Source organism: Cetorhinus maximus, chromosome 23 (assembly GCF_964194155.1).
Source record: "Cetorhinus maximus chromosome 23, sCetMax3.hap1.1, whole genome shotgun sequence".
Lineage (NCBI taxonomy): Eukaryota > Metazoa > Chordata > Chondrichthyes > Lamniformes > Cetorhinidae > Cetorhinus > Cetorhinus maximus.
This window is the reverse complement of record NC_135901.1, coordinates 7465832-7479822: the sequence shown is the minus strand read 5'-3', so window position 1 is coordinate 7479822 and position 13991 is coordinate 7465832. Positions and strand designations below refer to the sequence as shown.

The following is a 13991-nucleotide window of genomic DNA, read 5'->3' as shown; positions in this document are numbered from 1 at the left end:
CACCTTGAGGAAGTGTTGAAATGCCGACTCCTTGAATACTACAGGTACACTCACAGTGCTGTTAGGAAAGGAGCTCCAGGATTTTGACGTATTCACAGTGAAGGCACAGCGATATCGTTCCAAGTCAGGATGGTGGGTGCCTTGGAGGGGAGCGTACAGGTGGCGGTGTTCCCAAGCACCTGCTGCCCTTGTCCTTCTAGTTGGGAGAAGTTGCGGGTTTTGAAGGTGCTGCTGAAGGAGCCTTAGCGAGTTGCTGCAGTGCATCCTATATATGGTACTCACTGCAGTCGCTGTGCGTCTGTGGGGGAGGGTGTAATTGTTTCAGGTAGTGGATGGGGTACCAATTCTGTGGGCTGCTTTGTCCCGGATAGTATCGAGTTTCTTGGGGTTTTTTGAAGTTTCACTCATTGAGGCAAGTGAAATCTATTCCATCCCAGTCCTGACTTGTGCCTTGTATATGGTGAGTTGTCTTTGGGCAATAGGAGTTGAATTACTCGCCAGAGAATTCCAAGCCTCTGACCGCCTCTTGCAGCCACAGCATTTATATCAAAACCGGATTGAACCCTCTCCTAGGCATATTTGATAGGACAATGTGGAGGGAGTTTTATTTAATATCAAACCGGTGCTGTACCTGACCCGGAGTGTTTGACAGTTGAGTGGAGAGTTGGCTTTCTGTTGAATCCCACCCTTGCAGCTGATGAGAGGAGTGTACTGGGGGAGGAGTGGGGGCTTTAATCCATATCTTAACTTGTCCTGTTACTGACCTGAGAGTCTTCTCCCTGCAGAGATCAAACAAACTGAATCAGCATCGAACTAACTGGCTGTGAGTTCTCGAGCCACATCTCTGAAAACAAATTGTTTCATTGCTCGGTTGAAATGACAAACGTTAATTGTTTTTAACAATATTTCTGGAGAGAACATGTATAAATTTTAATGAATTAATTATGTTGAAGCATTTTGAGTATCAGAAAATCATTGAATGTGAGTGACCTGAACTTGAGCACAATTTCAGAACAAACAGAATCAGGGAGTGACAGTGAGGCTCCAGAGAGCAGCGCCTGTTCTGATCTGATCAGAGGCTGCGAGTTATTTAAACGATTGAAATGGACAATGACCAGACTCCCGCTCCCAACAACCAGCCGCGGGGGATTTGGGGAAAAGGAGCCGCCATCAAAAATTGAGTCATTCGATTGCCGTCTGCAGGGCATGAATGACAGAAATGAGAGAATGAGAGGATATCGGCCCTTCGATCCTGCCCTCCATTCAGTAAGATCATGGCTGATCTACCTCGACACACTCAGTCTCTTAACCACACACCCTCACTCGCTCACTCTCTCTGTCACGCATGCTCTCTTTGTCACACACACACACACACTCTCACATTCTCCCTCTCACACTCAAATTCTCTTTAACATGCACACACTCTGTCTCTCACACATTGCCTCTCTCCTTCACACACACTCTCACACAGACACTCACATTCTCTCATACACATATTCTCTCAACTATACACACTCTTACGCACGTGCACACTATCTCTCTCACACACACATGCACTCTTTCTTTCTCACACATGCACTCTCTCTCTCACACACACACGCACACTCTTTTATGCACAACCACTCTCTCTCTCTCTCACATACATGCACCCTCTCTCCCACACACATACACACTCTCACACATGCACACACTCTCCATTCTCTCTGTCACACACACAGAAACACAAACACATTCCCTCTCACACACACACTTGTTCTCTCACACATGCACTCTCTCTTATTCTCTCTCTCTCTGACACAAACACTGGCTCTGTCTTTCACACACTCTTTCTCTCCCACACACACACACGTTCGCTCTCTAACACACTTTCTCTCACACATTTATACTACCAATCACTCACACCCCTATACACTCTCTTTCTCTCTCTCTCTCTCTAACTCTTACACGCACACAGTCGCTCTCTCACACACACACACACAGCAGCTCTCTCTCACACACACATACTCTCTCTCTCACACACATTTCTCTATCTCAGACACTCTCACACTTATACTCCCTATGACACGCACAGAAAAACACACTCTCCCCTTCTCACACACTCTCTCTTTCTCTCTCTCTCTCCCATACTCACAAGCACACGCAGTCTTTCTCTCCCACACACACATTCTCCATTTCACACACTCTCACAATTAAACTCCCTATCTCACACACACACACACTCCGTCTCTCTCTGTCACTGTCTCTCTCTCTCTCAAAAACACACATACACTTGCATGCACTCTCTCTCTCTCTTTCTCTCACACACACATTCTCACACAGAGAAGTGGGCTGAAAATACTAATTGCAGAATGAAAATCCGTTAAGCTGCAGGCATGTTCATTGCTCCATTTCTGAGGACCTGTTGTGTAAAATGAAATTACACAGGTGACATCACTATATATGTGGAGAATTTCCAAGTGTTGAACCAAACACAAAGAAACAAAAAAAAGTGAGGGATGTGATGGAGACCACGGCCGCCTGGATCCTCAATACTGGTGCACACTTGGTGCAAGATGCCTGCATGGCCAATCCTGGTTTTGCTGTAACCGTCCCCTCCAGCCCCCTCAGTCTGCCTATTCACGCACTGACACGGGTTGCTCAAAGAAAGGCATCGGCATTAAAGCAGCTGGCCAGTGATCTACACTGCTGCCTGACTTTACACAGCCGGTGTTACTGAAAGCTGATCAATATGGAGAATCAGGACAGGATCGATGGAGAGGAAGAGGAGGAGGTGGAGGTGGTGGAGCCGAATGGAGGAGCCCCCAGCTCGGCTGTGGACAACAGGCAACGGAAAGCTGAGCCGGAGCGGAAAATCATCCGGAGAAACATCGCCTTGATGAGCCTGCAGCACTTGGGCACCCTCACTACCCACAATCACTCACCCTCACTCACCATCGCTCACTCACTCACACTCACTCACCCTCTCTCACTCAACCTCACTCACTCACTCACCCTCACTCACTCACCCTCACTCACACACCCTCGCTCCCTCACCATCATTTCTTCACCTTCACTCACTGGCCCTCACTCACTGACCCTCGCTCACCCACAGTCACTCACTCACCCTCACTCCCTCACCCTCACTCCCTCGCCCTTACTCACTCGCACTCCTCACTCACCCACCCTCACACACCCTCATTCATCCACCCTCACCCACCTTCACACACCCTCATTGCCTCACCATCAATTACTCACTCACCCACCCTCACTCACCCTCACTGACCCTTACCCACTCAGCTTCATTCACACTCATCCACCCGCCCTCACATACCCATTCACCGTCACTCACATACCCACCCTCACAGACCCACCAACCCTCACTCACCCGCTTATCTACCCTCATTCAAACACCCACCCTCATTCACTTATCCATCCTCACTCACCCACATTCAGACACCCACCCTCGCTCACTCACCACCCACCCACCCTCACTCACTCTTTCACTCACCCATGCACCCTCACGCAATCAGCCACCCACCCTCACTCTGTCACTCAGCCACCCTCACTGTCAATCATGCACACGCTCACTTACTAGATCACTTTTCCTAAATCGGTGTGGGGGAGGGCGGGAACTGCGGGGAAGAGAGACCTGGAAACGAGGCCTGAGTCCTCACAGTGTCAGAAAGTGGAGCATGGCCGAATGGAGTGATGAGCGTCGGTGGAAAGGTCAGAGAGCCTGGCGAAAGCGCAGAGACCCGTGGAGTAAGTGCAGAGAGCTGGGGGGAAAGGGCAAAGAGGCGGGGGGGTATAGCGCAGAGAGAGGGGGTGGAGGGCATGGCAGGGAAGCCGAGTAGGAAGGGCAGAGAGCCGGGGAAAGGTCAGCGAGCCATGGAGTAAGGGGCAGAGAGGCGGGAGGCGGGAAAGGGCAGAGAGGCGGGAGGGGGAAAGGGCAGAGAGGCGGGAGGGGGAAAGGGCAGAGAAGCGGGAGGCGGGAAAGGGCAGAGAGGCGGGAGGGGGAAAGGGCAGAGAAGCGGGAGGGGGGAAGGGGAGAGAGGCGGGAGGGGGAAGGGCAGAGAGGCAGGAGGGAGGAGCGCAGAGGGGGAAAGGTCAGAGAGTCGGGAGAGGGAAAGGACAGAGGGGCGGGAGGGGGAAAGGGCAGAGGGGCGGGAGGGGGAAAGGGCAGAGAGGCGGGAGGGGGAAAGGGCAGAGAGGCGGGAGGGGGAAAGGGCAGAGAGGCGGGAGGGGGAAGAGCAGAGAGGCGGGAGGGGGAAAGGGCAGAGAGGCGGGAGGGGGAAAGGGCAGAGAGGCGGGAGGGGGAAAGGGCAGAGAGGCAGAGAGGCGGGAGGGGGAAAGGGCAGAGAGGTGGGAGGGGGAAAGGGCAGAGAGGCGGGAGGGGGAGGGCAGAGAGGCGGGAGGGGGAAAGGGCAGAGAGGCGGGAGGGGGTAGGGGCAGAGAGGCGGGAGGGGGAAAGGGCAGAGAGGGTGGAGGGGGAAAGGGCAGAGAGGCAGAGAGGCGGGTGGGAGAAAGGGCAGAGAAGCGGGAGGGGGAAAGGGCAGAGAGGCGGGAGGGGGAAAGGGCAGAGAGGCGGGAGGGGGAAAAGGCAGAGAGGCGGGTGAGGGAAAGGGCAGAGAGGCGGGAGGTGGAAAGGGCAGAGAGGCGGGAGGGGGGAGAGCAGAAGGGGAAAGGGCGAGGGGCAGAGGGGGAAAGGGCGAGGGGGGGAAGGACAGAGAGGCGGGAGGGTCAAGGACAGGGAGGCGGGGTGTGGAAAGGGCAGAGAGGAGGAAGGGGGAAGGGCAGAGAGGCCGGTGGGAGGGGGGAAAGGGTAGAGATGGGGAGGGGGAAGGGCAGAGAGGCTGGTGGGAGGGGGGAAAGGGCAGACAGCCGGGGGAAAAATCAGAGAGCCGTGGAATAATTGCAGAGGGCTGGGGGAGAAATGGCAGAGAGGTGAGGGGGAGGGGTGGCGGAGATTGGCGAGGGGGAAAGGGCAAAGATGCCGGGGCGGAAACGGCAGAGAGACCGGAGGGGAACGGGCAGAGAGCCAGGGGATTAAGGGCATAGAGGCGGAGGGTGGGGGAAGGGCAGAGAGGCGGGCGTAAGCGCAGAGAGCCGGGCTATAGCGGGGAGATCCGGGCGAAAGCAGTTGCGAGCCGAGGCCCCAGGCGCCCTGGGCCCCACTCTCTCTAACTCTCTCTCTCTCTCTCTCATTGTCTCTCCTCCTCCTGAAATCCTTTCCATTCCCGGGGAAAGGCGCTAAGTGCCTGGGATAGAAGGGAGACAATGTCTCTGTGCACTTCCCCCCCCCACCCCGGCTCCCTGCGCCTTTCTCCAGCGGGTGTTCGCTGCCCCTCCAATCACAACCTGTTTGTCTCCCACTTTTTCTGCGGATTGGCCCACTAGTCAGCCTATCAGGAGCTAACGGGTAGAAGACCCGCCTGTGATTGGAGGAGCAGCTCCTTACAGAAATCTTCAACCCCACTTCCCCGTCTTACCAGCATTGAGAACAACGGCTCCAGGGTCCATATAGAGGGGCTTCGGGGGCCACAATCCAGCCGCGGGACACGGATTGGACAATAAAGGAAAATAAGGAAATGGGCAGAGAAGTTGGCCAAATATTTTGGCCTGAACGAGGTGGTTGCTAAAATAGCGGAGGCATTGGTTTTAATTTTCCAAACTCCCCTAGATTGTGGAAAGGTCTCATCAGATTGGAAAATAGTGAATGAGGCTTTTATATCAAATAAAGGAGGTAAAGGGAAAGCAAGAATCGACAGGCCAGTTAGTTTAACATCTGTCCGAGCGAAAATGCTGGAATCTATTATTAAGGATCCTATCACGGGTCACTAAGAAAATCCAAATGCAATTATGTAGATCCATCATGGTTTTGTGACAAGTGGAGTGCCACAGGGATCAATGCTGCGGCCTCAACTATTTACAATTTATATCAATGACTTGAATGAAAGGACTGAATGAATTTGCTAAATTTGCTGATGACACAAAGATAGATAGGAAAGTAAGTGGTGAAGAGGGGATAAAGTATAGCAAAGGGATATAAATAGGTTATAGGAGTGGGCAAAAAATGACAGATGCCGTATAATGTGGGAAAATATAAACTTGTCCAGTTTGGCAGGAAGAATACAGAAGCAGCATATTATTGAAAAGGAGAGAGATTGCAGAACCCTGAGGTACAGAAGGATGTGGATCCCTTGGTGCATGAATCACAAACTGTTACAATGCAGGAACAGCAAGTGATGAGGAAGGCAAAGGGAGTGTTGTCATTTATTACAAGGGGAATAGAATATAAAAGTAAAGATGTTTTGCTATAGTTTAACAGGGTGTCGTCTGAATTACTGTGTACAGATTTAGTCTCCTTTAAGAAAGGATATAAAAGCATTAGAAGCTGTTCGGAGAATGTTCATTCAAATGATACTGGGAGGTGTTGTCGGTTAACTTATGAGGAAAGTTTGGGTAGGCTGGGTCTGTATGTACTGGAGTTTAGAAGAATGGGAGCTGATATTATTGAAACATATAAGATCCTGGGGGAAATTGACAGGGTGGATGCTGAAAGTATGTTTCCCCTTGTGGGAGAGACGAACGATAGGGAACACAGTTTAAAAATAAGAGTTCTCCCATTCTGGCAGAAATGAGGAGATTTTATTTTTCTCTCAAAGGGTAGTGAAAGTTTGGAACTCTCTTCACCAGAGTGCGACGGAGGAGAAGTCATTAATATTTCAAGGCAGAGGTAGAGAGATTCTTCATTGACAAGGGAGTCAAAGGTTAGCGGAGAATAGGCGGGAATATGGAGTTAACGCCACAGTCAATCAGCTATGATCGGAGTGAATGGTGGAGGAGGCTCGAGAGGCAGAATGGCCTACTCCCGCTACTAATCCGCATGTTCACATGTACATACAATTGGAAAATGTCGTACTTACTGTAACTGGTATTCAGTTTAGAGTTCTATGGCCATTATATAGGTACCATTACAAAGGAACTTTCGAAGGGTCTTTGTTATTCTTTGTTTTGGGGGGACGTGGAGAGGGGAGGGGGCATCAGCCAATTTGAACAGAGCCCATTTCCAAACTGCAATGATATGAATGACGAGACAATTTCTCGATCACCAAGTGCTGTTGATTGTGAAATAAATGGTGGCGAAATAATGGGGGAAATCCTCTGCTTTTCCATCTTAATCCACTGAAAGGTACGTCATTCAGATGACACCTAAATGTTCTATTTTAGTCATGGGATAGAGGCGGAAAAAGAGTTGTGGGTTTCTAAAGAGGGAACCGACAGATGGGGATCACCAAATGATGGAAATAATAAATGATCAAATGTGGATGTGGGTTTTAGTTGGAATATATTAGGATATGTTTAGAGTTATAGTCAAATTTTGAGTTGTTTGGTTACTTAATGATCACAAAGAACAGAGTCTAACTTTTTCAATCGGCCATTCTTTCCCAGCGACACCGTCTTCGCCCACTCTCTACAGCCTGGTCTCCTCCTGTCAGCAACACAACCCCGAAGGCTCCGTCACCTACGGCTGTTTGGCGATGGACTACTCCCCAGAAATCACCAGCCTGACCTGGAAGAAAGATGGGCAGCAGATCACCACTGGATTTAAGACTTACCCGTCAGTGAGAAACCAGAAGGGAACCTTCACCCTGAGCAGCCAGTTAACCATCACCGAGTCAGAGGGGGAATGCAGCAAAATCAAGTGTGAGGTTCAATACAGCGGCTCAGACAAGAGCATTGAATGGCAATGTAAGTGTTGGGGAACCTGTGAGAAACAGAAAGGCTGTGATTAACCTGTATAGGGCCTTGGTCATAACACATTTATCGTTCATTGGATAGTTCTAACAGCTGGAAATTCCAGGTTAGTGTCTATTAACGGTAAAAGCCTGTTAAAATATACGAACTCATTGTATTTGTTATCAATTTCTTCTGCAAGAAATGTCTAACCTGTGTTTCTTGCAGGTTCTGGCATCCCTCCAACTGTTCTCCTCACCGTGAGCTCCAGGGAAGAAATCACAACCAACAAATTTGCAACCGCCGTCTGTTCAATCATCGATCTCCGTTCAAAGTCAATGACCGTGAAGTGGCTGAAGAATGGACAACGCATGGATTCAGGAATTGTCACCTCTCCCGCCTTTGAAGTGGACGGGACCTTCTCGGCGACCAGTCGGCTGAAAGTCTCCGCTGGGGAATGGTTCACCGACGCGGTCTATACCTGTCAGGTCACTCACCAAGGGGTCACCCAAAGTCGAAACGCCACCAAGTGTGAGGGTAAGAAATACAAACCGAGGAAGCAATAGATCATTCTGCTCTCCGATGTTAATCAAATCAGGAATTTATTGGAGTTAGTAGACGGAACAACTTCTAATTTACTATCATGTAGTTATTGTTTAATTCCGATGTAAGGGCTGCATTCGGATTGTTCACCATTCAGGATTTTATCACGTCACGTCTCTACATTGACGTCACAGAGTGAGTGAGGTGGACTTGACATTAGCTTTACCCTGAGTCAGCTGATCATATTTGGAGAGGCAGAAGGTGTCTGGAACCCGTCACTGGTAACAGCTTCGGGATAGAGTGTTGGAAAGTGCATCCATCCTATTTATAAAGCGGCTTTCAGTACTGCATTCCAGGGCCCAGGAATGGTATATTTGTATTGGGACTGGGGCAACATAGATTCATGAGAATGTTACCGGGGCTGAAGGACTTAAATTATGAGAACGATTTACACAGACCAAGCTGGTTTTCCATTGTGTAAAGAAAATTAAAGACGATATTTAGAGGTTGATATGTCCAAGGTGACTTATTCTCCTTCAGGGAGTGAAGGCTGAATACTGCTGTCCTGCTTCTGAAGGTGAAACTTTGGTTGATCTTCATTTCTGTCTCACAGGTGATCACGACTGCCCCAACGATCCCACAATTACTCTACTGCCACCGCCAATAGAACAGGTCTTACTGGAGGCGACCGTGACCTTAAACTGCATCGTTTCTAATGCTCCTTATGGAGTCCTCGTGTCCTGGACACAAGAAAAGAAGCCTTTGAAATCAGAGATTGCCGTCCAACCGGGAGTGGATCCCGACAGCGTGGTCAGCAACGTAAACATTTCGACACAAGCCTGGCTGAGTGGGGCTGAGTTCTACTGCGTGGTGAGCAATCAGGATCTGCCGACTCCTTTAAGAAGTTCCATCCACAAGGAACCAGGTGAGCGGTGAGATTGAAGCAATAAGTGAGTCATTGTGTCTATTTCCAGTGTAAGTGTCAGGATCAATATTTACTATTCAGTGTATTCATGGTGTATTCTAATTAGCAATTTCGCCAGCTAAACGCCCTGGGCCTGTGGACTTTCAGGGGGAAATTGATAAGTAGATGAATGAACAATGAACTGAAGGCTGTGCTATTGGGTTTAGATGAAGCAAGATTGGAGGAGCCTGGTGCGAAGTTGAAACACCAACATAGACCAGTTGGGCAGAATGGCCTGTTTCTGTGCTGTAAACTTTGAGAAACTTTCTAGTCCAACCCCATAAGTTCTCAGGGAAAAGGATTGTGTCCACCTCTGCTCCGAGCTGGAAAACCGGACAGATCCCAAAGTATTTTATTTATTAATTAATGGGATGTGGGCGTCGCTGGCTGGGCCAGAGTTTATTGCCCATCCCTAATTGCCCTTGAGAAGGTGATGGTGAGCTGCCTTCTTGAACCGCTGCTGTCCCTGTGGTGTAGATTCACCCACAGTGCTGTTAGGGAGGGAGTTCCAGGATTTTGATTCAGCTATAGTGAAGGATCGGTGATATATTTCCAAGAAGTGGATAATGAATCCCTTAATATTCATCACAAAACACGTTTCTCTCACATCTAACCAGCGGTTTCATTGTCTACGAAAGTATCCAGTTTATTGACATTTATTGTACATTTTCTGCAGTTAAAGACCCGCGGGAACCGTCCGTGTCTGTCCTGCTGCCCTCGGCAGAAGATGTCTCCGCTCAGAGATTCGTCTCCCTCAGCTGCTTAGTGAGAGGTTTCTCCCCGCGAGAGATCTTCGTCAAGTGGACCGTCAATGACAAGCCGGTGAATCCCGGGAACTACAAGAACACCGAGGTGGTGGCGGAGAACGGCAATCGCTCCTTCTTCATGTACAGCCTGTTATCCATTGCAGCGGAGGAGTGGGCCAGCGGCGCTTCTTACTCCTGTGTGGTGGGACATGAAGCGATCCCCTTGAAGATCATCAACAGAACGGTTGATAAATCCAGCGGTAAACCGAGTTTTGTGAACATTTCCCTTGCACTGATGGACACCGTTAATTCATGTCAATGAGAATCTCTCGGTTACATTTCAAACTTCAATAAAAAAATAATAAAGTCCTTTTCTCCAATCATGATTTAAATACACAATTGTTTAATCAATGTTGTTTTCCACTTTTGCTGATGTTAGACCTGTTTAGTTAAAATCGGATATTTACAGGGCTCACACCCAAGTCTTGTACACCCAGTGCTCCCAGCTCAGATACACCCTGGGTTAGAGACAGACTAAAGCTCATTCATTACGGGATTCTGCAAAATAACTTCACCAACTCTCCTCCCACTGAGGAGAAATCTGACAATTCCCATTTCCGACAAACAAACTCAGCACATTTAGATCTTGGTGTTCCTGCTTCTCTTGTTGCCCATTCCTTTAAAATGGATGTCAGCTTTAAGCTGCTGCACCACACCCACTGCGAACTGAAGTGAGGGTCCCACAGAAACATGTCCCAACAATCCCCCATCAGGGAGATTTACCCCCACTTTACCCCCACTTCCCCAACAGAGAGAGCGGAAGGGGACATTGTTAACCCACTGCACCTCCACTTCCACAACAGCGGGTGGGGGTGAATTGTTTAGCCACTGTACCCCACTTTCCCAACAGAGAGCGGGGAAGGGAAATTGTTAACGCGCTGTACCCCCACTTCACCAACAGAGAAAACTGAAAGGAAAATTTTAAGCCAATTTTACCTCCACTTGCTAAACAAAAAGGTGAGGAAGGTCATTGGTTAACTCAGTGTGTCTCCACCTTCTCATCAGGGAGAACCGAAAGGGAAATTGTTTCGGCAACCAGACAGAGCAAAACTATTCGCTCACTTGACCTTCACACACCGAGCAGAGAATCTGGAAGGGAACGGGTCTCTATTCAGTTACCAACAGTCCAAGTCGGCTTCCAGCTGACTGGCCACAGACTTTAAACTCCCATCATGCTTAGGGTGTTGTAAAAACATATATTTATGCAACATAATTTGAAGATGTTTTAACACTCTTGTTCCTGTTAAGCTTATGCTAAGATTGATTTCCCATAATCCGAATCTAAACTGGTGATTGAATCCTGCCTGGGTTGTTCAAGGTGCTGTCCCTGAATTTTATGAGACACATGGTTGATTGTTTGCATTCGTTCACCTGATATCACCTTGCATCTCACAGAAAACACGTTTATACACAGAACATTGTAAATATTCACCAAAACTTTCAAGGTCAGACTCGATCATTGGTACTGGTGAAATTCGGAAAAATAGTAAAAATACACACAGCTGACACAAATGGACAGACACAAACACGCGTACACACACACATAGGCACAGACACACAGACACAAACACACACAGGTACAGGCAGACACATTTACACCCACACATGCGCAGCCACACAAACACAGGCAGACACAGGCAGACACACATAGACAAATACGGACACACGTGCACACACGCGCGCGCACAATCACAAACACATGGGTGCAGACGCACAAACATACACAGACACACACGTACACACAATCACACACATAAACAAATACACACGCACACAATCACACACATGCAGAAATACACACACAGACACACTCGCTCACACACATATCCACAATCACACACACAAACAGATAAAACCAGACAAGCAGACTCATACAAGGACACAAAGCACAAATGTAACTATTAGCATATGCATTATCACACTTTCACAATGACATAAATACAGGCATAAAGACACACACTATCGTACACATTAAAATAAATGCATGGACACACATTAACACATGCACACATATGAGCAGACGACACCCAGACACAAAAACACAGAGGAACAGACTAACACATTCACAGACACACATGTAGACACAAACATGAATATACTCATACACACTAGAAAACAAAAAACACACGTTAGTACATATGAAAACATAAACACACATTGATACATAGTTCTAAATTTCGATCAACACACAAATGCACATATTAAAAACTCTCTCTCTCTCGCTGTGTCACACACACATACACACACACGCACACACACAGACGCTGTGACACAGACATTAATATGCTGACATACACGTGGAACACAAAAAGAAACATTAACACTCATATTAGCAGGCACAAAGTAAACAGGTAAACACACATTAACACAGATAGTAATAAGTAAATATAGAAATCAAGACATAAACACACACAATAACACACTCATACATCCACATTGGCAGAAAAACAAAATATACGTAAAGACGCAGACACAAAAATACACAAATCAGCACTTATTGGCACATGAACACACACATTAACACACATGTACACCTATGGACACACAAACAAACAGTAATGCAAAGCGCGACATACTCATGCAGACACACACAAAAGCTAAAGCACAACACAGACGCCAGGCAATTGAAGAAAGTATAATTCAAATGTACTTTTTTAACGGGCATATCCTCCGGCAATTGTCTCTATTACCCGATAAACACACTGAAAAAATGCTCTTACTGAGAAACTGATTTAAGTTAATGACGCACCAAACATTCCCATCACAAATAGACAAACAAGATGGGAACGCACATCCGAGATTTTAAAAAGCAACGTTCAGTTTCCAAATAAGTAGCTCAGTGAATCTCTCCCGATACCCATCATAATATTCTCCAATAATAGATCGTACGAAATTGTTCGCAGATGAATTGATACTGGAGAAAAGTTGCCATATTTTCCGACACGGACTGTACAAAGATTGTAAAGGAAGAACAGCTGTGGAGATAGTTACAGAAATGGGTTACTGAGTGTCACGAACTTAATAGTAGATATACATTGAACATTGAATACATTAATAACTTAGGAAAGAGTAAAGGAAATGCTTAAAAAATGATATCCTAGATTAATAAACAATCTAATTATATTTCCTCGGCTATATCCCCGTAGATTCCACAGACCGCATCTGGACTGAAGACTCTGAGGATGATAACGGCAATATCTGGACAACCGCTTCTACATTCATCATCCTCTTCTTCCTGAGCATTTTCTACAGCGCTGCCGTCACTCTGGCGAAGGTGAGAAGATTCAATCCATTCACACTTCAAACTGACAGAAGCGGTTTGAAAAATCTCTCAATGTTTCATTGATTAAAACTCTAACATAATTGTCCTAGATCATAAAGATCTGCTTCATTATTTCATCCTCTTTTACAGATCAAGTGACCAGTTGAATTTTGGACACCGTAGATTTTCCTCAGCTCTTTACTGAGATCTCTGTATTCCGAATTTAAAATATGTCCTCTCGGTGATTCTAAAACTGAAATACCTTCAGTTTATGTTTCCGAATTTGTAGCTGAGACAGTGATAGACGATATTTCCATTTCTCTGTTTCAAATGTGCGAGATAATTATGATTGCATTGCAATAGCAGCATATAATTTCCCAGTCGTTTGTATTCCCTGTGTAAATAAGTAACTTTTCTCATTCCTCGTCCACAATTACTCCCTTCCCTTTATATTGAGCTCCTGTTTTCTCTCTCTGCTGTCTGTTACAGTTCTACACACAGTTGGCAGCTCAGAGCGAATGTGCTCTGTTCTCAATGTGACTCTCAGTCATTATATTCACTTCAGTTAACTTTAAAATAATTTTTTTTCTGTAAAATGTTCCCTGAAATTGTTAATAAATCATGAATGTGAAACGAACTGACTTTGCTGAACTCCTTTCTCTCGGACCCATCGACATCGCTCCATTTTCCCTATTACACT

General features: G+C 47.2%; 1 gene segment (V, D, J or C); it reads left to right on the top strand.

Annotated features, from left to right (window-relative positions):
• The first annotated feature begins 2728 nt into the window (after window positions 1-2728).
• Window positions 2729-13626, top strand: LOC144697762 (Ig heavy chain C region, membrane-bound form-like). The segment is given in 7 exon segments: window positions 2729-2894; window positions 7432-7731; window positions 7945-8253; window positions 8873-9184; window positions 9900-10229; window positions 13176-13303; window positions 13442-13626. Coding segments are annotated over 7 exon segments (1554 nt in total).
• The last annotated feature ends 365 nt before the right edge of the window (window positions 13627-13991 follow it).